The sequence below is a fragment of the Garra rufa genome, chromosome 1 (assembly GCF_049309525.1).
Source record: "Garra rufa chromosome 1, GarRuf1.0, whole genome shotgun sequence".
Lineage (NCBI taxonomy): Eukaryota > Metazoa > Chordata > Actinopteri > Cypriniformes > Cyprinidae > Garra > Garra rufa.
In genome coordinates, this window is record NC_133361.1 from 42,289,235 (window position 1) to 42,312,352 (window position 23,118).

General features: G+C 36.0%; 3 protein-coding genes and 1 pseudogene across 3 annotated transcripts in view; 2 read left to right on the forward strand and 2 right to left on the reverse strand.

Annotated features, from left to right (window-relative positions):
* The window catches only part of LOC141307794 (GTPase IMAP family member 4), a 9,207-nt gene extending 6,524 nt beyond the window's left edge, over positions 1-2,683 (reverse strand). The window contains exon 1 of the mRNA XM_073832541.1: positions 2,466-2,683. Within this exon, the coding sequence (XP_073688642.1) occupies positions 2,466-2,505 (40 nt within the window). The 5' untranslated portion in view covers positions 2,506-2,683. The remainder of the gene's footprint in view (positions 1-2,465) is intronic.
* A 247-nt stretch (positions 2,684-2,930) lies between these two features.
* LOC141311752 (amine sulfotransferase-like) lies at positions 2,931-4,711 on the forward strand (annotated as a pseudogene).
* A 432-nt stretch (positions 4,712-5,143) lies between these two features.
* Positions 5,144-8,164, forward strand: LOC141307960 (amine sulfotransferase-like). The gene is made up of 6 exons (XM_073832542.1): positions 5,144-5,339; positions 5,606-5,809; positions 5,966-6,094; positions 6,248-6,342; positions 7,674-7,848; positions 7,927-8,164. The coding sequence occupies exons 1-6, from the start codon at positions 5,198-5,200 to the stop codon at positions 8,052-8,054; spliced, it is 873 nt and encodes a 290-aa protein (XP_073688643.1). The 5' UTR covers positions 5,144-5,197; the 3' UTR covers positions 8,055-8,164.
* A 4,886-nt stretch (positions 8,165-13,050) lies between these two features.
* On the reverse strand, positions 13,051-22,645 carry eif3d (eukaryotic translation initiation factor 3, subunit D). The gene is made up of 16 exons (XM_073832548.1): positions 22,540-22,645; positions 21,468-21,593; positions 21,312-21,357; positions 21,052-21,188; positions 20,868-20,953; positions 20,708-20,780; positions 18,563-18,684; positions 18,349-18,481; positions 18,073-18,220; positions 15,075-15,205; positions 14,875-14,960; positions 14,129-14,258; positions 13,906-14,048; positions 13,625-13,817; positions 13,246-13,339; positions 13,051-13,142 (listed from the first exon to the last, which is right to left on the reverse strand). The coding sequence occupies exons 2-16, from the start codon at positions 21,588-21,590 to the stop codon at positions 13,129-13,131; spliced, it is 1,659 nt and encodes a 552-aa protein (XP_073688649.1). The 5' UTR covers positions 21,591-21,593; positions 22,540-22,645; the 3' UTR covers positions 13,051-13,128.
* Positions 22,646-23,118: the final 473 nt, after the last annotated feature.

Sequence of the window (23,118 nt, forward strand, 5' to 3'; positions counted from 1 at the left end):
CTGAAATGGTTTCCATCAATATGGGCGCCCGCACTGCACGGCAGCGCAATCATATGGCTGTAAGCAGCATCAGATGGTATAATAACGTTTTAACTGATTATTATAGGCTGTACTATGACATAGTTGAGAAAAAGCAAGAAAAGAATAAGATTGAATAAAGTTGTGTGGGGCTATAGGTGGTGCTTGCTTATATTCGGTTTTTATTGGCAGTTTTCAACACTTTCTCTAAGCATCAATATAAACGCCAAATATAGCGTGAACACAAAAAGAATGTAACAATTCCACAGGAACGAACTATAGAACACAAATCCTTCCTTGGAACGAGGACGCGCGCGCGCTCTAAGCGCACGGCAGCGCTGTCGAGACCTTTGTCCTATTATAATTTTAGACACGCTAACCTCAATAAACCTCAACTAAAAACGAATATAATAAGAACGAAGCCATAGCCGTTGCTAACGTTTAGCTAATGGGGCTCATCTGCTTTACTGTATGCAGTACATTTTATTAATTTATTATAAAATTAATTTATTAATTAATACAATTTATGTTATTGTTTAATTCAATAATAATCTAATGAATTTACTTTGATTTCTGCGTCTATTCTGCTTGTCTGTAGAGTGTGCGTACGCACCGCAAACGTACTGTAGTCGGCTTAAGTCCCCCCCTCACCCGGCAATAATGGTACAGCCCACAGCGCAAAGCGCAAGAAAAAGAAGAAAGTATATAAATCGCTTGGAATTCATTTATTCATTTATCATTTAAAAAGTCACAGTTTAGCAAAAGTAAAGTTGAAAAAAAGAAGAGAAAATTTGAATAATCGATCCTTCATGTAACTGCAAAAATTGAAAAATGGGCGTTTGGTTTCATTTTTCTGTTTTTCCATTTTTTAATTGAAAATTGAAAATTGAAATGTGAAGCGTTACACGGACCTCAGATAAATGCTGTTCTTAACTTTCTATTCATTAGGAAACCTGAAAAAATATACTCGGCTGTTTTAAACATAAATTATTATTTTTTTAATATTATAAAAATTCGTATAATTTTCGTCAGATGTTAATAAACGTTTAATTGATGTTAATCAATGTTATTAATAAGAAAATGAAAAAATGTTATGTGAGCAGTAAATTAGCATATTAGAATGATTTCTGAAGGATCCTTTGACTGGAGTAATTATGAAATCACATGAATAAATTACATTTTACAATATATTCAAACAGTAAATGGTTATTTTAAATAGTAAAAAATATTTAAAAATTATTACTGTTTTTGCTGTACTTTGGATCAAATAAATGCAGGCTTGGTGAGCAGAAAAGACTTCATTAAAAAGATTTTTTTTTTAAATCTTACTGTTGAGACTTTTGAAATGATGGAACTGTAAATGGTGGAAATTTTATATTTAATTTAAAAACTAAAATCCTAAATTTAAATTCATTTATTTGCGTCAGGGTTTATTTTACAATAATGACTGTACAGTACATGACAACATGGAAAGGGACAGCCAAAAGAAATTTAATACTGTAGGCATTTTAGGAAAAAGTAAGCATAAATATTCTTCTGTCCCCTTCCATTTCATTTTCCAGTTTAATTTATCACAGCTCACGTTACAACTTTGTCTTGCTTGGTCTGAAGTGGTAGCAGTAAAGACAGTAATAAAAAAGCTGTATAAATAACAGCTGCTGGCTATTGAAATTATTGCTCCCTAGATAATAGTGTTATATAATAAGCACACACCAGATTAGACTGTAGACAATAATTGCTTCATGAAATTTTTATCTGGTGCATGCCATATTGATTTGCAAGTTTAGTATAGGTCTTTTTCATTAAGTGTTACAAATATCACACACAGTAGGTCTACCTCTGTTGACATTACCCAACATCTGATGATTGTAACTATGGCCTTATTTCACTGCCATTACTACCTATTGATGTCAGAGGGTTAGGTCAAATTTGCATTAGGTGAAATCTAAAAACAGTAATCAAAAAGTCTAAAATCTAAAAGTGTTACTGTACTGCTGGCTGTCACAAAAAAATCATCACAACAGAATGTGAAATTTAATACATGTCATACATGTACTATCATTTTTGATCAATCCCTTAAAAATGTAAATAAAATTGACATGTCAGATGAAATAAATAAATTATCCAGTTCTAAAAGTGATTGTAATAGTCTATAGTATTATAGCAGTTATTTGGATTCTTGTTAAATATTCTTAACAGTTTTGGTTAGAAGCATGAGAGAATTTTATTAGTACCCACATCAGTGATAGTTAAAGTTTACTGTCTAAATTACAAAACAAACACATCACTTGTACTATAAAAACCAGCTATATTGAACCAATGATTGTTATCCATGTTTTTACACATGGTTACAGTGCTCTAAGTCAAATAACAGTTTAACTCATTACTATACAGTAACTTTAATAGTGCATTTAATAAAGAAAGTCTATCCAGAAGAGTGTACTGACCATGACAGTGGGATAGCTCTGTTATCTCATCCATTTTCATCCAGTACGTTCAGTGTGTCTTAGTCAAATTCGCTGCTCTGCTTACAAAGTTTTCATTATTTCCAGATGACTTGATTTTCTGTTGCAGCTGAAAAGATTAGACTGGGACATATTTTATCTGTCCTCTTATATAAATATTGTTTCTCAAGTACATCGTCAGAGCAGTCCTGTATCAGTTCTGATGCGCTTTGTTTACAACCTCTTTTACTGTCATACATATCCAAAGTACAAACCACACCTGTTGCTTGCAAGCAAACTTTAATGAAATTTATATATGATTTTTTTTTTTCAAATCAATCAATAGCTATTAATTCTTTCAATTATTATTTCTAAAATATAAAGTCACACATTAGCCTAGAGTGTTCAATTTATTCTGTGTAAATATGCCTTTTTAGCTGTGATGATATAGTTAAAAAAGTCTAATATATGGCATGGATTCTATATTACTGTATTATCATGGTTAATTATTAACATCCATACTGTGCTGAAGAAACAGGTTAATGTCACTTTTTGCACACTAAATTCTTCTTCACACTGATTCCAAAGGTTATCTGCTTTTGCCAGTTTCTCCACATTGCAGGTGGATAGATAGTTGTTAAGACTTTCCACTATGCTGCATTTCTATGTAAATATAAAGGCTATGTTTTTGCAAAAGGTGAAACCACAGAGGAGTACATCGACTCTCTTCAGCGTTTTGAGATTCGTGACAGTGATGTTTTTTTGGTGACATATCCCAAGTCAGGTAGGATTAAGTAATATTTCTTATACTGGGTTTCATCAAAGAGAGGCCATAATTACAGATTCTGTTAAGACAGGAGACATAAGTTTAACATTTTACTCAACGTAGGTTTGTATATGTTATTGGTATGGCATTGCATCTGGGTCCAGTCTCCATCAAGTTTGCTGCTAGCATAAAAACATATATGTGTGTGTGTTTATTTTGTTTGTACATACTGAACCATATTTTTGCAGGTTCAATATGGACACAGAACATCATAAATTTAATTTGTGAGGATGCCACAGACAAAACAACATTTCCCAACAATCTTGAGAAGATGCCTTGGTTAGAGTACCATGAAGGCCGGACTGACTATTCCTTGCGCCCGTCTCCACGGTTCTTTGCCTCCCATCTCACACCCACACTGATGCCACCAGGCCTTTAGGACAAGAGAGGAAAGTTAAGTATTAAGGCAGTCTCCAATGCAAGATGTAAATTAAATAACTACTTTAATAACAATGTACTATTTTGTGTGAGCAAAGTCAGACACTTGTTTGGTTGTATAATCAATTTTAAATCAATTTTTGTTTGGTCTAAGCCTCACTGCTCTTCATGTCTTTTAAATAACAGGTTGTGTATGTGCTTAGAAATCCAAAAGACAATGCAGTGTCATATTTTCACTTTAGCCATGTCTGGGCCAAGCGCTTTGAAGACTTTCTGCAGCAGTATCTGGAAGGAAACGGTGGGACTTACAGCACATCAGAATACTTTTAACATGTTAAGGGAAAACACCAAATTGAGGACAAGTTGCTTTTGTACATTAGGTGTCACTTGAATGAATTAGTAGTTCATACCTCGTGTTTTAGTTGGTGGATCATCTTGGTTTGATCATGTCCGAGAGTGGTACAGTAAAAGAGACCGGTACAACATCCTTTTCCTGTCATTTGAGGACATGGTCAAGGTAAGTAATCACAGCCTCTATGCCTCTATACCTTTATACCTTACTTACACTGATGTATTTGGCACCACATTCAGGATCTCAGGACAGCAGTGGAGAAAATCTGCAAGTTCTTGGAGAAAAATCTGGATGACGCTGCTATCACACAGATTGTGGAGAAGTGCACTTTTAAAAACATGAAGAAGGACCCGAAGGCAAACTATGAATTCATTCCTGGAGATCTACTGCTTAAGCCCCAATTCATGCTCAAAGGTAAGTGTTCAAAGATTGCAGTCTTCGAAAGTGTAGACGGGTTGTATCCTTCACTTATTCTGTTGTTAATTGGTGTGCTGTTGCAGACACAATAGGAGAGTGGAAGAACACATTCGCTGTGGCACAAAATGAAATGTTTGACCAGATCTTCAAAGAAAGAATGAAAAATTTACCACTGGACTTCATCTGGGACTTGGACACCAAAACATACTGAAGTATTTACGAACCAGCATGTTTTGCCAGTTGACATTAAACACTATGTACCTGTTAAATCCAGTGGTTTTCACATTTTAAAAAAATTAAATAAGTAACAGCACCTCCTCTCTTGTGATATTCTGTGTTTCTCAAAGTAGCTCAAGCCTTTTCTCATTGTGTTGTGTGAAATACAGACTGAACAGCATCTCAAAACACAGACCGCTGCATAAGCACATGATATGCATACGGCAGCTCTTAGCTGGATAAAGCAAACCAGTGCTGTACTATTGAAGTTTTGATGGATGACGATTGTAATCAGTTATTAATTCGCAAACCGCGTATATGTGCTCTCGGTGCACTGATCACTAAAATATCACATATCTGCTTGAACACAGTTCATGTGATATGGACTCTACTCTATTGTTATAATTAATCATTAACATCCATCCTGGGCTGAAGAAACAGGTTGACGTCACTTTTTGCACACTAAATTATTCTTCCACACTGATTCCAAAGGTCATGTGCTTTTGCCGGTTACTCCACACTGTAGGTGGATAGAAGTGCAGCATAATGGAAGTTCTCAACAACTATCTATGTAAATATAAGGGCTATGTTTTTCAAAAAGGTGAAATCACGGAGGAGTACGTCGACTCTCTTCAGCATTTTGAGATTCGGGACAGTGATGTTTTTTTGGTGACATATCCCAAGTCAGGTGAGATTAAGAAATATTTCATGTTTGTGTTTTTTCTAGACATAAATCAATTACTTATAATGGGTTTTATCAAGAAGAGGAAAAAAAAAAGATAGAATGAGAGACATTGAGTTTGCTTCTAATGATAAAGGTGTGTGTGTGTGTGTGTGTGTGTGTGTGTGTGTGTGTGTGTGTGTGTGTGTGTGTGTGTGTGTGTGTGTGTGTGTGTGTGTGTGTGTGTGTGTGTGTTTATTTTGTTTGTACATAACTGAACCATATTTTTGCAGGTACCATATGGACACAAAACATCATAAATTTAATTTGTGAGGATGCCACAGACAAAACCAAATTTCCCAACAATCTTGAGAAGATGCCTTGGTTAGAGTACCCTCAAAGCCGTCCTGATTATTCCTTGCGCCCGTCTCCACGGTTCTTTGCCTCCCATCTCACACCCACACTGATGCCACCAGGCCTTAAGGACAAGAGAGGAAAGTTAAGTATTTGTAAAATGAATAACTACTTCAATAATAATGCATTATTATGTGTGAGCAAAATCAATGTCTACCACTTCTTTAGTTGTAAAATCAAATATTAGATAATATTTTGTTTGGTCTAAGCCTTACTGCTCTTCGTGTCTTTTAAAAAACAGATTGTGTATGTGCTTAGAAATCCAAAAGACAATGCAGTGTCATATTATCACTTTAGCCTCGTCTGGGCCAAGCTTGAGACACCCAAGAGCTTTGAAGACTTTCTGCAGCAGTATCTAGCAGGAAACGGTAAGACTTACAGCACATTCAAATATTTTTAACATGTTAGGACAAAACACCAAATTTATTACAAATAGTTTTTGTACAGTAGGCGTCACTTAACAGAATTAATTATATTTTTATATTTATTATCAATATTATTAATCATACCTCATGTTTTAGTTGGCGGAGCATCTTGGTTTGATCATATCCGAGAGTGGTACAGTAAAAGAGACCAGTATGACATCCTTTTCCTGTCATTTGAGGATATGGTCATGGTGAGTCACCACAGCCTCACAATATGTCAAAAGCATTTACAGGATGTTCTTTAATACAGAATATTTAAGGGTTTAAGTGCGTAACCCTAAAATTGTAATTGTAATTGTTAGAATGTCTAAGTCCTTGGTGGGATGGTGGTATTCACACTGTCTACAACGTCACAAAGGCTCGTCCCAATCAGCCTGACGGTGGCACTACAGCGGTCAAAAGCATAAAATCATGCATAACCCCTAAACCGTTAGTCACAGGCTCTAAAGCTCTTTAATGGAAAGAGATAGTTTTGCCAAATTTGGAACACGTATGTACAACCCCTGGCAAAAATTATAGAATCACCACACTTAAATGTTGTTCACCAATTTTTTTTTTTACTTCATAGCAAATAAACGAATCACAGTTATGACACAAAACAATTTTTGTTTTATTCATTGAACATTCTGGTTTTGTGAAACATACCTCAAACAAATAAGATTAAACTGTTTTAAATAATGGAAAATTATTTTCCATATCAAGTTCAGGAAAAAATTATAGAATCGTTCAATGTTGAGAAAAAAAAAATGGAATCATCAACCAAAAAACACAATTAGTACTTTGTTGCTCCTCCCCTGCCATTTATGACGGCCTGAATTCTTTAGGGCATGGACTTCGCTAATGAAAAACAATATTCTTCATCAAGCTGGTTCCAACTTTCTTGAATAGTGGTTGACAGATCAGCTTTGCAAGATTGAGCCTTGTCAATGAGCAGTTTTTCAATTTCCACCATACATTTTTCAATCGGATTGAGATCCGAACTGTGTGCTGGCCATGTCACTGAGTTGATGTGCCTTTCCTAAACACCCTTTGCTCTGTGGCAAGGTGCATTATCATACTAACAATATCACCAAACGTCTTTTCTATTGATGGAATAAGAAAAGTGCCCAAAGTTTCAGTGTAAACCTGTCAATTGGCTGTTGAGGTAAGGATTGCCATTTCCCTTGGTCTTTTACCTGACATGCAACCCCATATTATAAATGAGTTGGGAAATTTGATTGTTTTCTTCAGGCAGTCATCTTTATACATTTCATTAGAACAGCACAAGACAAAAGATCCAGCATCATCTCCCTTTTCATTGCATTTGTGATTCCATTTGCGATTTATTACTGAATATCACTTTCATCCAAGCATCCACACTCCATGACTTCTCTTTAGCACACTCTAATTTTGTTTTGTTTATGTGTTAATGCTGGTTTTCATTTGGCCTTTCTATATGTAAATCTAATTTCATTCAGCCGGATTCTTACAGTTATTTCATACACATCGACTCCTGTTTCTCCTGTTTTCGCACCACGTTCAGGATCTCAGGACAGCAGTGGAGAAAATCTGCAAGTTCTTGGAGAAAAATCTGGATGACGCTGCTATCGCACATATTGTGGAGAAGGCCACTTTTAAAAATATGAAAAAGGACCCGAGGGCAAACTATGAATTTGTTCCTGGAGATCGACTGCTTAAGCCCCAATTCATGCGCAAAGGTCAGTGTTCACTGATTACAATTTTGTGAAAGTGAATCCTTTACTTATTCAGTTGTTATAATTGGTTTGCTGTTGCAGGCACAGTAGGAGATTGGAAGAACACATTTACTGTGGCACAAAATGAAATGTTTGACCAGATCTTCAAAGAAAGAATGAAAGACTTACCATTGCACTTCATCTGGGACTTGGACACCAAAACAAACTGAATGTATTCACAAAACAAAAGAACCAGCTTCTTTTGCCAATATATTAAATTCACAAATTTTATGATTATTATGGTAAATAACATTAAATAAACATTAAATAAATAACAGCACCACCACTCTTGTGATATTCTGTGTTTCGGAGCACTGTGTAAAAAAGAAACTTATGAGCATGCATGGGCTGGATAAAGCAAACCAGTGTCGTGCTAGTAACGTTTTGAGGGATGACGATTGTAATCAATTACTGCTCAAATGAAGAGTGTATGTGTGCTCTTGCTACACTGATAACTACAACATCATATTTTTGAACACAGATCAGTATATTTAATCAGTTGTCAAAATTAATGTAATGCAAAGCATGTTTGAAGCAGATCAATGATGTTTGTGTACACGTGGGAATCAGACGCTTCAAACACAGACATGATTGCTTGTTCAGACAGAGGAACTGTTCACTGACAACGTCAACCTGCTTTCAAATTGCTTTCCACACATTCAGAATGTTTTTTTTTCTTTTTGTCCATTTCATCAAAATGTTTCATTTGTATTTTGCTGTGTTTAACTGTTCTGAATAGATCCAGATAGTACTTACATGCAGTCCTTCGGCATCTCCATGTGGTCTTGTTTGGTATGGCAGTTTGACTTGTGAACAGGGGCGAATTAAGGTTGTCAGGGGTCCCTATGCTGCTCTTTGTGTGAGGCCCACCCACTTTTCAACAGGCCCATCCCAAATTTTTCTTCAAAAAAAAAAAATATATATATATATATTTTTTTTTTAATATATTCTAATTTTGTCAAAAATTATTTTAAAAAAATCGGCAGTAAGCTCATAATTTGTGCTAAAATAGTCTAAATATTAGTTTTAAAAATTTAATTAAAAATTTAAAAGCTGGTTATGTCTAACCTGTCTTTGATGTTTCTGCGCAAGTTCAGCAGAAAGTGGTTCGGGTTTGTTCCGATCAGAGCATGTGAGCGGAGAGCGCATTTCTGAATATTCCGCTTGCTCATTCCACTCAGGGTCGCTCGCTCAACCCAGAGTGGCCTGCTGCAAATATTTGGAATAAGGGCTGCCTCCGACTAAAGTTTTTTTCTATTCGACTAGTATAGTTGTTCATTTAAGCCATTCGTGGACAAATCGCCCCTTTATATTAATTTCATTACTTAGGCTATATACCCGATAGATGAGCGTTTACGTAATATAGCCGCACTCAAGCGCAGGACCACAAGGAGACATTTAATTATTTATTAATAAACTGGTGTTTTCTGTGTCGCAGCAAAGATGAAGTTGACGATGTGGTCTCGCCATGAACGCCAGAGAGAAATGCACATTTCATATGATTACATATTCAGAGAGAAGGCTAGCCTATTTATTTTAGTTTTGAATATTTTCGTTTAAAAGTAGACATTTCAAACTTTCTATTATAGATAGCCTATTTCTCAAATCTGTGAGGCACAAGCTGAGTTTCGGCGCCCTCCAGTTCACATGCAATGCAAGTGATCGCGTTATTCACAATCACATGCTGTGTTGCTGATAAACATGATATAATTTAAGTTCTATTGATTTTATATGAAAATAAATACGATGAAAAAAACACTCAAAGTGCTTGCTTTTTAATTCCAAACGAAAGGCGGATTTATCATCCATTTTAACTTTAATACAAATATATATTTTTATAGTAGCTAATATGACAACAATCACAAATCACACACAGAGATCGCACTGTCACTGTGTTTGGGAATATTCATGCAGAATTTAAACACATAACCACATGATATTAGATTAAAAAATTTTAGAAAAGAACGCAACATCACAGTTGTTTGAACCAATGAGCTTTAAGCTGTCTCGTCAGCCAGTCGTTTCCCATCGTGCTTTTGGTCAGCGCAGTCGGTGGAAAGCTACTGCGTCCGACTGCTCAATCTGACAAGGCCGCTTCGCCATCGCGAGAGTTTTTTTGGCACACGTCAGCACGATGTTCAAAGATTACAATCTTGGAAAAGTGTAGCAGGTTGTATCCTCCACTTATTCTGTTGTTATAATTGGTTTGGGTTGGCTGTTGCAGGCACAGTAGGACAGTGGTTCTCAATCCTGGTCCTGGAGGACCCCTGCTCTGCACATTTTGCATGTCTCCCTTATTTAACACACCTGATTGAGATCATCAGCTCATTAGGAGAGAGATCCATGAACTGAACTAACGTGCTGATGATCTCAATCAGGTGTGTTAAATAAGGGAGACATGCGAAATGTGCAGAGCAGGGGTCCTCCAGGACCAGGATTGAGAACAGGGTTCTTACACCTTTTCCAAAGTAAAATTCAAGCACTTTTCAAGCACTTTCAAGGTGCATTTTCAAGATTTTCCAGCACTGTGGTAAATTACATATTCACATACATGAGTTCTAAATTTTAAATCAGATGTTATTGTGCTATTAAAAAACAACTGTCTAGATTGCATATAACATATATAATTAATATAATTTACTGAGTATCTGTAGTATTTTAAAAATAAAATTTAAAGGCTTTTTAAGACCTGCACAAATAAAAGTAATACTGTATGAGTGGAGTAGGGCAATGTCTATGGTAACACATTAATGACTGGTATAAAATGACTGTAAAAAAATATGATAAACTAAAATTCTAAAACTTGAAAACTTTCTAAAACTTGAAGGATTTTCACAAATACATTTCACATTCCAGCCTAAAAGTAGCCTACTAAAAGGTAGTCAAAAAGACACTATAAAATTAATAATAAAATTTAACTGGCCAATATGATAAAAGACCATTTTTTAAACATTGAAAATATTTTTGATTGACATTTAGACTCCTACCTGATTTCCTATTCACAAATATCAAGGTATTTTTTTCACTATTTACAGTGTATCTGCAGAATTTTTAAATATCAATTTAAGGCAATTTACGACCCTTTTTAAGAGCTGCACAAGTAAAATGAACACTGTAATGGGGTTGAACAATGTACAGTAACATTAAGCCATAAAATGACATGATTTATAATTCAGATTTTTACAAAAACAAAACATCTTATACAATGGCATTTCAGCCTTTATACCTTTAAAATGGATATATCAAGTATAATTTATTTAAAACATAAATAATTAATTGTCTTAATTGTTTAGATTTTTAGAAAGCACATAACTTTTACATTTACAACTCTTATGTGTTTGCTGCATAAAAACATGGGCCAATATTTGTAATAATCTTGCTAAACAGCTGAATATTCGCAAATTCATTCCCTGTCACGAGGGGGCGCTTTAGGAGCGCTGAAATTCTACGGTTTCCTAGTAACGGCTGTAGACAAATCAGCATTAACGCAGTTTTATCAGACATGAAATGAAAATGCCAACGACACGTTTCTGAGGACAGTCTGTTCCCTTCAGATACATTCATATAAAGACATCCGTGCCGCGTTTTGACTTTGAAACGTGCAGTGTGTATGTTTATTCAATATATCATTGCCTTTTGAAGTTTTATCCAGCCCTATCGCGATTCTCGTATATCCGTCCCTAACTCTTAAACTTATAATTAAGCCTTTTCTTATACTATTTAATACATTTAAAACTTTGTATGGCCTTAACTTTGATAAGGCTAAATTGATGAGTTTGTAATGACCCGCACGAGCCCTCTACTTTAAGATAGTCCGGTGAAACATTTTAGCAGCCCGACTGGAAAACACAATAGCCCCGGGACATCGGGCTGGCAATTTTGCGATCCCCAAATTCTCGTTTTAAACATAATTCTTATTTGTCGTTTTCAAGCCATCGAGGACTGATGCAACAACCTCCTGATAACGGGCATGTTTTATCTACCGCTCTGTTCCATCAGAGGGCGCGCAGCAAGAAAGACCGGCAGATCACACTACAGCCTCACGTGCACACTCGAGCGGAGCTGTTTTTTCTTTTCTTTCTTTTACATATTATAAGCATAACAAAAAATAACTATTTAGTATGAAAGCGAATTAATATGAAACCGATGCAACTGCATATTCAAGCACTTTCAAGCACTTCATCCAAAATCCAAGCATTTTTCAAACCTTGAAAACACTACATTAAAATTCAAGCATTTTCAAGGAATTCAAGCACCCGTACGAACCCTGTGAGAACCACTGCAGTAGGAGACTGGAAGAACACATTCACTGTGGCACAAAATTAAATGTTTGACCAGATCTTCAAAAAAAAGAATGAAAGACTAACCACTGCACTTCATCTGGGACTTGGACACCACAACAAACCGAAAGTATTCACAGAACCAGCTTGTTCTGCCAGTAGACATTAAACACAGTTTTTTAAACATTGTTTTTCCCCCCACCATTAATTGGACCACTTGTTTTTATCCTCCTCGTGTGTGTGCTCCATATTCTCTTAAATGAGCCTTAAAAGCATAGCATATATACACAATTTCAGTTTTGTTTTTAAATTGTCTAAAAGTTCAGTAAAGTGTTCTATTTCAACAAATTGGATTTTTGTTTTGAACTAGTAATTCACATGGCACACTTTACTTAAGTAGCACAACTGCTTTCCATACTGAAAAGTAATGTTTATTGAGCACCAAATCAGCATATTAGAATGATTTCTAAATGATCATGTGACACTGAAGGCTGGAATAAAATTCAACTTTGCAATCAGGAATAAATTACATAAATTTGAATAGAAAAGTCATTTTGTGGAATATTACAATTTAATGTTATTGTTTTTGGTCAAATAAATGCAGCCTAGGAGAGAACTCAATGTCAGACCATTCATTTAGATTTACACATTTTATTCATCAGAATGTGTTCCCTGGGAGTCAAACCCATTGTCTTGGCATTTCTAACACAATGTTTTAATAATAAAGATTAAATAGCTCGATTTTTTTTTTCAAAATTGGTTCTTAAAAGAAGGGATATTTATATTGCCCTCAAGCTCCAGAACCTAATCCATAATGATTAAAACTGGAAAAACAGTCAAATCTGAATGTGCTCATTATTAAACAGACAGACATCACCACAGTAAATGAATAATCAATTATCTTTATTCAGCTCTGACAGCATTGAAACACATAATACCGGCAGCTGTGGTAGTTAATGACGCCTTAATTGTCTTCATCTGTTGGGGGAAATTAAAAATGCATCAGAAAACGAGGTAACAAGATGAAAACAAAAAAGTATGGAAAACGGCACTGAAGTGAGAAACAATCAGTTATCCTCACCCTCTTCATCTTCTTCCTCATCTTCCTCCTCCTCCTCTTCATCTTCATCCGAGCTGAAAGTTCCATCAGGCAGGCTGTACACCCTAATTACTTGCTGTTAGGGACACACACACACACACAAAAATTCATTCATAATGTTGATTGCAAAAAAATAAATAAAAACCTTTGAAGTTGCCAAGGTGATTCCTACTAGCACAGTCTTGCAACTAAAATTACCACCACAGATACCACGCAGTTTACTTCATTTCTACTTAAGGTGTGTTCATAAAGAATGTTTAGATGGGTTTTATATACAAATAAGACAAGAATACTCCTTAATAGACATTTAGAGCTTCTTGCTTTGTTGCAGGCTAAAAACCCAGCACAGCTTCCTCCTTGCCTTATTAGGGTCTTTAAGGATGAGGTATTTGCCCTCCTCCAGCTTGCGACAGATGTCGATCACACAACGCAGGATGCCCCAGGCGTTCTCCATGCTCAGGTTAATTTGGCTGGCAAACTCGTTGGGCTTGAACTGCTGTGTGCCCAAGACGACATGCCTAGAAGAGTCCTTGACATGATAACGGGACACATACCTAAAGAGAGAAGGATGTGGAGTGAGAAATCAGATAGGAAATGACAAGGAAAATTGACATCACACAGAAACATTTATATGATACTGACCCTAATTTGAGGTACTCAGATCCCGCGAGAATTGCACAACAGGTCCAACGTGCCAATTTGTAACTGTTGTTCTTCAGCTCTGTGGCCAGAACTGCACCTCTCTGGGAATCCAGTTTCTGTCTCCAGTCCACTCCATTGCAGTACTGTAAAGAGCAAAGAATTATATCTCCGGTATCTCTGAAATGGCCAAATACATTTATCCAGCTCTCTTTCTGTGTCTTACTCGGGAGTCCCACTCGTTCAGGGTCTTGACATTGATGAAAGAGACTTCTCCGTTTGCACCGGTCATTACTCCATCATGCTCACAGCGCACAATGAGGTCAATGTCTTCCCCAAGCTTCCACCTCCGGTACCTGAGAATCAGTCAAGTCAAGTCACTATTTTGGATGCATACTTTGTTAGCAGTTAATAATTGCTTGTAATAGATGTATTGATTATTCTTGGGCTGTTCAAGCAGCACTCAAATAGATCAATTTTTAGGCTAACCAAATATTCTGTAACAAAACAAAATCATACCTGATTAAAGCCACATATGAGACCCTGGACCACAAAACCAGTCATAAGGGTCAATTGACAATCTGAAAGCTGAATAAATAAGCTTTTCTTTGAATTTTTGACAATATTTAGCTGAGATACAACCGTTTAAAAAAATGGAATCTGAGGGTGCAAAAAAAATCTAAATATTAAGAAAATCACCTTTAAATTTGTTCAAATTAAGTTCTTAGCAATGCATATTACTAATCGAAATTTAAGTTTTGACATATTTACGATAAGAAATTCACAAAATATCTTTATGGAACATGATTTTTACTTAATATCCTAATGGTTTTTGGCATAAAAGAAAAATCAAATCATTTTGACCAATTTAGTGTATTTTTGGCTATTGCTGCAAATAAACCGGAGCTACTTAAGACTGGTTTTGTGGTCCAGGGTTATATATGGGAATAAAGAGAAAAAGTGAGCACAAACCTGTAGGCAACAGACGCCACCTCACTCTTCTCCATGTCCTCCTCAACAAATGGGTTAGGATTGGGGAACTTGTACCTCTCTCCTCCCTGACATCAAAGCAAAAAACACATTTACACAAATGTCTTTGTCAGAAACAGAATATGGACATTCATGTATCGTGTTAATGTCTGGTTTACTGTGGAAACAGAACACAAGCTTACAACTCTTAGACACTGCTGGCTGAAGTTGTGGTTGATGTAGGTGGCCTCCATGGCCAGGTTTCGGGGGGAGTTGAGAGAAGTGCCCTCATCCTGAGGCGGCTCATTCGCGGTCTCACTCACAGTAAGCAGGTCTACAAGGGAGAAAATGTTTAGGCTTTAAAACTGCACAGATACTACTTTATGCAGGCTTTTTTTTTTTTTTTCCACTAATCATAGTCATTTTCAATGACCCAACAAAAACATAAAAAAAAAAAAAAAAACTTTTTGTTTTTCAACATTTTGATATCAAAGAATTTTTTTTTTATGAAACAATAAGGGTTAAGGTTTGAAATAAATCTTCAATAAAATAAGTCTACATAATCTCTATAATTTCAAGCGTTCATTGCCGATACATGTAACACCATAACAGATATATTTCATAAACATGAGGATGACATTTACTGATTCATAAAGTTTCTTACATTTACAGTGCCTTGCATCAATCTACACTCCATGCATCATAATGAGAAAGCAAAAACAGATTTTTCTGATGGCAGACATTTTCAGGTTTCTCCAGAAATGTTTGGGTTCAAACCCAAGCATGGAACTAAACTAGAGTGACCATCAGACTCTTGGTCACCACTTTAGCCAAGGCCCTCCTCGATCAATTGCTCAGTTTGACCAGGAGGCCAGCTCTAGGAAGAGCTCTGGTTGTTTCAAACTTCTTCCATTAAGGGTAATGGAGACTACATGCCTTCTTTGAACCTTCGATGCAGCAGGATTTTTTTTCTCTTCCCCAGAAGAGAACATTCTTCCCCAGATGTGTGGCTTGATGCAATCCTGCCTCTGAGCTCTACAGGCGTTTTTTTTTTTTACACCTCAGAGGCTTTCAGGGATTAAAGCAAAAAAAAAAAAATCTTCTGACTGAAAATTTTTCCTCCAAAAAATCTTTGCCAAACACCATTCCACAGCCATACCTGTCACACACCCACTTTATAACATTTTTTTACTTCTTATAGTGCGTGTCCTCCTAATTTAAAAAATGTAGAAGCACCTTCGGATCAATAATAGAAAATTCTGATAAAAAATTTGCCTTCCTAATATGAGGTGATAATTGACTCAGTGTTGGCAGATTCTTTTTAATTCAGATTATTTATAGAAATATTACGTTTTAAATAACTGTAAGTCAAATTTACAATGACACTAAATCACCAGCAGGTGGCGGTAAGTCAAATGAACGGCTGATTAATTCGGGAATGAAGCAAGGGACTGTCTTTATGAATGGATAATCATGAACTGAAGATTCTTTCAAAAACTCACTTTCATTCATAAATGAAACACCGCTGTTTTGCTTTTAGAGATGGGCAGTGGCTGAGCTGTTACTTTATTTGGAAATATTTAAATTTTAAAAATAGAGTAAAATCAGGCAGTAGAGATATAGTCAGACAACGTAGGTCACTTGATATTTTCTTGTTAAATCAATATTACATTTGCTTACTCCCTTAACAATTGTTTAAATTAGTCACTGTCCTTTTCGCGTTCTGTGGGCGCACAGACAATGATCTATAAGAGAGCGCACAAATGAATCTCTCTTTCACTTTAAATAAGAAGGACTCAAAAGCACGTGCAAATGATACATTCCAATGAGTATTAATACCCGCGCCGAAATTCAAGTTCTGCTCTGTGTTCTCTGCTAAATACCTGACTGTGAATGATGCCAGCGGCATCACTATGTTGTCACTGAGAAGCTGCAGCCACGGCCGGGATGATTTTTGGTGTGCTGACAGAACAAGAACAACAATGCGCAATACGTTTCTTTTCCCTTCATTTTCTCTAATTGACGGAAATCCGTCATAGACTTGTTGCAGATAACGGAAATCCGTCATAGCGACGGAGAACTTTAATCCCTGGGCTTTTACCTTGGTTTTTGCTCTGATATGCATTTACAGCTGTTAGATCTTTTTATTAAGATGTGTATTCCTTCCCAAATCATACCCATTCAATTGAATTTACCGCAGGTTAACTTTACTCGAAGTGTAGAAACATCTACAAGCAATATGAATGTTCATAAGCAAAATTTCAACTGTCCCAGATTAGGGTATGAATACTTATGCAATGGAATCATTTAGTTTAATGCATTTGCAAAGATGTTAAAAACCCATTTTTTGCTTTGTCATTATGGTGTAAGGACAGTAGATTGATGTGGAAAAAAGTAATTTAAAGCAGTAACAAAATATGAAAAAATGAAGGGGTATGAATACTTCCACAAGGCACTGTAACACCTACAATAATTGATAGTGTCGAGACTATAAAAAAAACTTGCAAAATTGGCCTAACATCATCTTTGTTTTTCAGCGTAATACCTTTACTTGGTGACATATTTAAATTACAGAGCGCTCAAAAACTAGTAATGCATAACTGTAAACAAAAATAAATAAACGCAGGTCAAAACAGTTAATCCAAATCTCCAAACTGGCAGGAATACACTTTAAGAACGAACAAAGTGCTGTCAGTGAGTTTGAAATTCGGTGTTTGAAAAAGCTAACGGAAAGAAAAAGAATGATCTGTACTATTCTATCTCTTAATCAACCTAACAGACTTTAATCTAGCCACAGATAGACAAACGCTTTACTGAAAGATGCACCATAGACAATCTTCCAGACTTAGGTGAATTCGTTATGTACTATATCTGGCTGGTATTATATCTATCCCAAATTGTTGTTAATATAATTCAGTGAAAACAATTTGAGTAGCACGGCAGGATTTTGAACAGCCTGAGTTTCCGTCACCGAATGGTGCCACCAGTGTTCATACACTCATGGAAAACAATGTGTTGTGTGGCTCGTCTGGTGTGCGAGCCCTTCACAATGACCCTGGGCACTCCTTTTTAAGCCTTTCATATAAAATTAAGTAAAAACACAAGCACCCTTGAGTTAAATTAGAATATGGCCAGCATAAAGACTCTAGAGGCTTTGACATCCATTGAAATTAGGCACACTCATCTGAAGCACATGCTTACCGAAATCAGAGTTGTCTCTCTTATCAAAAAAGAGCTTGTTGCCCACACGCTGAACGATGATATCCCAGGAGTTGACTGAGCGTGTGCAGCACATCAGAGTTGCCAGGATGGCATCAGTGGCAAACACATTGCCCTGGGTTTTTGCCAACTGTGGAAGTCATTTTGAGAACAAAATAAATTAGCATTTATACTAGAAAAAAAGATATATCTGAGATCAAGCACAAGCACAAGCAGAAATGACAACTGAAGTGGCCGTGTGTGAGTGTTTTGGAGTACCTTGCGGATCACAGGGTCATCAGTGGTGGTAACGGTGTGGAAGATCCTCTTGATGCTCTTAAGGGGTTTTTCATTGCGTGTGGTGATGCGATCGAAAGCCTTGTCATAGTACTCAAGAGCTCCACAGCACTCTCTAGAAAAAGAAACTCAATGAAGGACTCTCTTAAGAGCAACGCACAAGTACTAAATTATCTGTGTGACGCAGAGTGCTTACATGTCAAGCGGGTCTGCCACATCCATGTATCTCATTTTCATGAGCCTGGGGAAGTCCATCTCCTCCTTCACCTCCCAGTCACTGCGCACCTCCACAGAGGAGTCCCTGGGTTTAAGCTGGGCCTGGGGTCACAGGAGAAGAGTCCGAATGAATGTAGAATGATATTTAGCCAATGAAGGAGCAGGAAAGTAAAACGTTTTGTACCCAGTTGATACTGAAAAACAGTACTTAAACTAGGGGTGGGCAACACACACAAAGTCTTAAATCACAAAAGAAATCAATTTATTTCACGATATTACAATATACACTACCAGTCAAAGGTTTTTGAACAATAAGATTTTTAATGTTTTTAAAGAAGTCTCTTCTGCTTGCCTGCATTTATACAAAGTACAGCAGAAACAGTAACATTTTGAAATATTTCACTATTTAAGATAACTGTTTTCTATTTGAGTATTTTAAAATGTAATTTGTTCCTGTGATTTCAAAGCTGAATTTTTAGCTTCATTACTTCAGTCACATGATCCTTCAGAAATCATTCTAATATTCTGATTTGCTCCTCAAAATATTATCAAGTTGAAAACAGAATTACAGGTTTCTATGATGAATAGAAGTTCAGAAACACAGCAGTTATCTGAAATAGAAATCTTTTGAAACATTATACATGTCTTTATCACTTTTGAAGCCTCCTTGCTTATTATAAGTATTAATTTATTTCCCCCCAAAATAATAATTATACTGACTCTAAGCTTTTGAATGGTGTAATATATGTTACAAAAGATTTTTATTTCAGATAAATGCTGATCTTTGGATCTTTCTATACAAAGAATCCTGAAAAAAAAGTACTCAACTATTTTAAATATTGATACGAAAAAAAAATTCTCGAACAGCAAATCAGCACATTAGAATGATCATGTGACACTGAAGACCGAAGCAGAAGAGAAGAGACTTCCTTAAAAAAAAAAATGTAAATCTTACAGTTCAAAAACTTTTGACTGGCAGTGTAGATATTTTTGCTTGAAGTAAGTAGTTAAATTTTATATAAATTATAATAACGAGACTAATGCTAGTTCAATGAAGCAAATTTTAAAAAAAAAAGTCCAAGCTTATTGAAAACAAATCAAAAGTGATAAAAAACCCATCAAATATATAACCCTAATAACTGTTCAAGTTCACTTAAAACAGCTGTGTTTACTAAATACTCAAAAAGACAGTCATTGACATTTTAAAGCACAATAAGCTATGAAAAATAACTAAATTCAGCTCTCTTTCATTGCTTTTTAAGCATCAATGATTTAAAATGACTTGTTTTGTTGAAACTACAAAACACAAGAAAACAAAAAATAAGCAATGATAACTGATAATATAGTCTCTTAGTGATAATACAGAATCTTAGTGGAGAATGTGGCATAAGTAAATGCTAAAAGACATTAGAAAAGGCTGGGAAAAAAATCTGATATGGTTGTGCCGATGGACGATAGTATCGTTTATCGACGATAGTCAGAGATATCGCCTGTTGCTGATGCCTTTGACGATAGTAAGACGATTATTATTATTATTATCTGTCAAACAGATAACCTAACTTTAGCGATACAGCGTGGAGAGTCGGTTCTAGGTTGCTTCAGAAACTTGCCGCGGTATAAAAAACAAGCATAGAGTAGATAGCGCCGCTGATGTGTGCAGTGAAAATGGGTAAGAGATTTATTCATCATACAGTGTACATAGATTAAGCATAGACTTAAGTGTAGACAGTCATTAGGATAAAGGTAGTAATATGTGGTTTAGGCTGAAATAAATACGATATATCAGAATCCGTCCCTATATAGGAAACATAAACATTCACCTCAGTAACATCTGTATGCGTTAACTAGAATTACAATGTGATAAAATGGTGCTAAACATATGCACGTGAATTACACGCACAAATCGCTTCTCCTCAAGGTATACGCATTTTTAAAACTGGTACTGTGAATTATGGAATTTCACTGGGGGGATAAATAAAAAAGTCAAATTTTATTAAAAAGATTAGATAAAACATGACTGGTAGTAACAGTGTGGGAAAAAAAAAAAACGAAAATGGAGGTGAAATGCCATGGTACCTGAGATCAAAGGAAATATGAAAAGAGATGAAAAGGATGAATTTCATACCTGCGACTTCTGATCCCACTTTTGCCGAACTCCAAATTGCTTCTGGAATTTCTTCTGCAAGCGCATACGGTCCCTATTCAGAGAAAGATAAAGGTGAGTGTGTGTTGATAGGTCACAACTAAATGTGTTTTTTTCACCCTACTGGTTAAACAGGACTCACCTTTCCTTCTGCTTAGCACTCTTAGGCAGGGTCTGCATGTTGAACTGAGTAAGGGTCCTGCGATCTTTGTCTCTCCGAAGATTCCTCTGTAGAACAGAAGCACAGAATATGATAAAGAACTAGAAATAATAGAACAGTGGAGGTTAGAGTAAAAAAGCAAGAAAGCAAATATCCTGAAACCTACCTGAGCAAACCGCATGCGGTTCCTCTGATAGGCGGTCTTCTGGGTCTTGGCAGTATCGACCAACTGGAAGCTGGTCTCATCCTCCTCATGGAAATAAGCATACTGACTGCCACCTCCAAACTGGGATGAGTATTTATCTACACAGAACAGAGAACAACCATTCTCACTGATAAGTGACTTCAGCAAAAACAAAAAATCAGCTCACATATAGCAACTACTGTTGGGTGAACACAAATAAAAACAAATATACAAACACTCACTTGTATATCTTTTATCCTGGTATGTTGCACCAGTCCAGTCTGCCACCTGTGTACAAAAATAATTTTATTTAAAAAATGAAATACAATTATGATAATCCACGTTTGAGAGTCTAACAACATAATAGAATAGGCCAGGGAATATTAAAGAGAATTTACCTTTCCCAGTCGGTCTCCCTTACTGAAAGGCTGGTAGGGCATGTCTTTAAACTTATCAGGAACAGCACAAGGACCCCATCCTGATGGGTTGTCCTGGATCACAGGTGCATGGAACTTTGCCATTGCCTTACAAAAAAGATGATGATAATTAGTAGTAGAACATATGACACCACTCAATGAGATTTCTGCATATTATATTTTAAAAATATACTATTCTGGTTGTATGACAGCATGAGTTGTAGAACATTATAATGATACACAACAGATAGACAATACGGTCTACTGTCAGCAATAACAAAAGCAGAACTGTAATAATAGTAAAAATGATACAACTATGTAACAAACGTGGTGTTTGGCAAGCCCAACAAACTACCTATAATTTACTTTAATATCCTATCATTTTTATTCACCTTCTCTTGTATTTACTGTATCAGTATGTTTTTTTTTTTTTTTTGTCTACCCAGCTCGACGTCTATCTGTAATGCCGGTTCCGGACACATGACCTAAAGCTTTGTTCCCATTGGTCAGTGAGTATTCTTTTGACTAGCGAAAACATAAAAAAATGGAAAACCAGTACAAAAAGAATGTTATAAAATAAATTGGATATAAAGATACATTCTTTAGAACGTTTTGTCGTCAAAAAATCGCATTGGAATGAACAAGACTTCGGAGGCTCACATCTACGATCAGTGTGGTTACTGCGCAAAACCATTTCTACGACATCCTTCAAGATTTCACGAGCGGCCATGATGAAAAGTCTCACCGCTAACTAACTCGCACACAAAAACCCTTTCCCTCACGCTGTGACATTTCTTAGATTTGTAAAAGACTAGCTTATTATTACTCCGCGAAAGTCGCTGACACTTAGTCAACAATGGAGTCTGACTGATAAACAGCAGCGCGGAAGGATTGAGCGCGTAAAATCAGCTGATACATTCAGCAGCAGCGCACATGCTTGCTCTCATTACACGAGAACTATCTGATCTCAGTATTTTTCCGAGAGGTTCAGTTTTTCATGTTTGGTTTTTACTGTTATAATACACTATCTAAGATCATTTCACGCAAAACCTACCTTTACTGGAGTACAATTTCGTATTTTTTCAAGGATGCACGACTACTCCCAGACGGTGTGGTGAGAGCCCGTGCCGTAAAGGAACGCGTCACTCTAACTTCACGACACTTCACAAACAAAATAAAAGTCTGCCGTATTTGCAGATGTCTCACAAATAAAAGCTCACATTCTGAGCTGAACGGTTTACATTTGCCTTTTTCATTTGGCTGAATTAATCTTGGACTTTAGAGTATGCATGTAAAAAAACATTAGCCTTAAAACACAAACAAGAAATTCACATTTAAACCACTTAAGTATAAATGGACCACAAGTCTGTACATTAACGTTACAAAATCTTTATTGTAAGTGTTTAATGCCAGTGTACCTGACTTATTATTTGTGGGATAAATAAAGGAACTCGATTGACCTAATCTTTGGACTTTTTTGTATAAGAAATTATGGAGATTTATGTAGAGAGAATATATTATCACAACCATGAAAAACTGAGTCATTTTATAAGCTGTGCTAAAGCTGTCTTTTAGAATACTATTACAAACAAACAAACAAATAGTTAGTTAGTTAGTTTGCCAAAAGGCAAAC

Coding starts and splice junctions, on each gene's coding strand:
- LOC141307960 (XM_073832542.1), top strand. CDS start 5,198: ATGGAAGTTCTCAACAACTATCTATGTAAATATAAGGGCTATGTTTTT. Junction 6,095..6,247: donor GCAGTATCTAGCAGGAAACG/GTAAGACTTACA, acceptor CTCATGTTTTAG/TTGGCGGAGCATCTTGGTTT. Junction 6,343..7,673: donor CATTTGAGGATATGGTCATG/GTGAGTCACCAC, acceptor CACCACGTTCAG/GATCTCAGGACAGCAGTGGA.
- eif3d (XM_073832548.1), bottom strand. CDS start 21,590: ATGGCAAAGTTCCATGCACCTGTGATCCAGGACAACCCATCAGGATGG. Junction 21,358..21,467: donor AGGGAGACCGACTGGGAAAG/GTAAATTCTCTT, acceptor TTTTGTACACAG/GTGGCAGACTGGACTGGTGC. Junction 20,781..20,867: donor AGTGCTAAGCAGAAGGAAAG/GTGAGTCCTGTT, acceptor TTCTCTGAATAG/GGACCGTATGCGCTTGCAGA.